This window comes from Phytophthora parasitica, assembly GCF_000247585.1.
Source record: "Phytophthora parasitica INRA-310 unplaced genomic scaffold supercont2.679, whole genome shotgun sequence".
NCBI lineage: Eukaryota > Oomycota > Peronosporomycetes > Peronosporales > Peronosporaceae > Phytophthora > Phytophthora nicotianae.
This window is the reverse complement of record NW_008649665.1, coordinates 198-1221: the sequence shown is the minus strand read 5'-3', so window position 1 is coordinate 1221 and position 1024 is coordinate 198. Positions and strand designations below refer to the sequence as shown.

At 46.9% G+C, this 1024-nt stretch overlaps 1 protein-coding gene across 1 annotated transcript; it reads left to right on the top strand.

Moving 5' to 3' along the window:
- Positions 1-37: 37 nt before the first annotated feature.
- PPTG_25050 (hypothetical protein) lies at positions 38-433 on the top strand (the record flags this gene model as incomplete). The annotated part of the gene is made up of 1 exon (XM_008919296.1): positions 38-433. One exon carries the CDS (start codon positions 38-40, stop codon positions 431-433), a length of 396 nt encoding a protein of 131 aa, XP_008917544.1.
- Positions 434-1024: the final 591 nt, after the last annotated feature.

Here is a 1024-nt window from a genome sequence, read left to right as displayed (position 1 = left end):
TTCAGAAGCTCCATCACCAGCGGAAGCTACATTGCCAATGCGAGCTCCAACGCTAGCCGTAGCTCCGCCTCCAGCGAAATCATCGTCACTAGTAGAAGTTCTGCCGCCGACGTCTTTTCCGGCACCATTGGCGGAGACGATGCCACAAGCAGCAGGAGAGGCAGTGATTCCTTCACCGCAGGCCACTGGCACTGAGGCTATCTACGATTTTATTCAGATTTGTACATGGCCATCAAGCGTGGTTAAGTTGCAGTGGAATATATTTGATGTCGCTCTTCTCGTAGAAAACGACGGGGAAGAGCTGGAGATGTGCGACTGCGGCGAAGCATGCGCTAGACTGTGCCCTCACTTCTTAAACTACACCCTCTGTGACGAGTTTAATTGTTGTTCATGGGGAGATTGTGGCAACAAGTTTATCTCGAGTCCATTTTAAGTGGAAGAAAAGCAAACCTAAAGGATCGGTCGGCTCTGCTTCGTCAGTACTGGGCTAGACAACCACTTTTAGAGAGTGTTTGGTTTGCGGAAGTATGTGAAATGTATGCTCCTGAGATGTCTTCGTCTTTGGACACGACAGCAACTCAAATCAACTTTGCTCAAACTGGTACTCGCAAGGTGATGATCATTTCAGGCAAACCAATTCCTGATATTACAAGCCAACTTGATATTTCGACAGCAGATTATTACTATAGAACCCTTCTTCTTCTATTTCAACCACATCGGCAAAATTCTTTTGATTGGGCCGTATGCGACGCACGGCAACAGTATCAACTCTTTATCACTTCGGGTCCTCATAATGCAGTAGAGGCCTGTCGTAAATTTGAGGAACATTGGCAAGATTTTCACAGAGGGCAGCATCAGTATTCGAGCTGCGAGGAATCGCCTGAAAGTGAGCTCATTCGCAGTCGAAAAGGAAACACCACTGATAATTTACATCCGCAGTGCTACGATATGGAGAGCGAATCGTGTACTTCCGATAATGATTCAGTTGGTGGTGAAGCCAATGGTTTGCCTACCGCAATTTTTG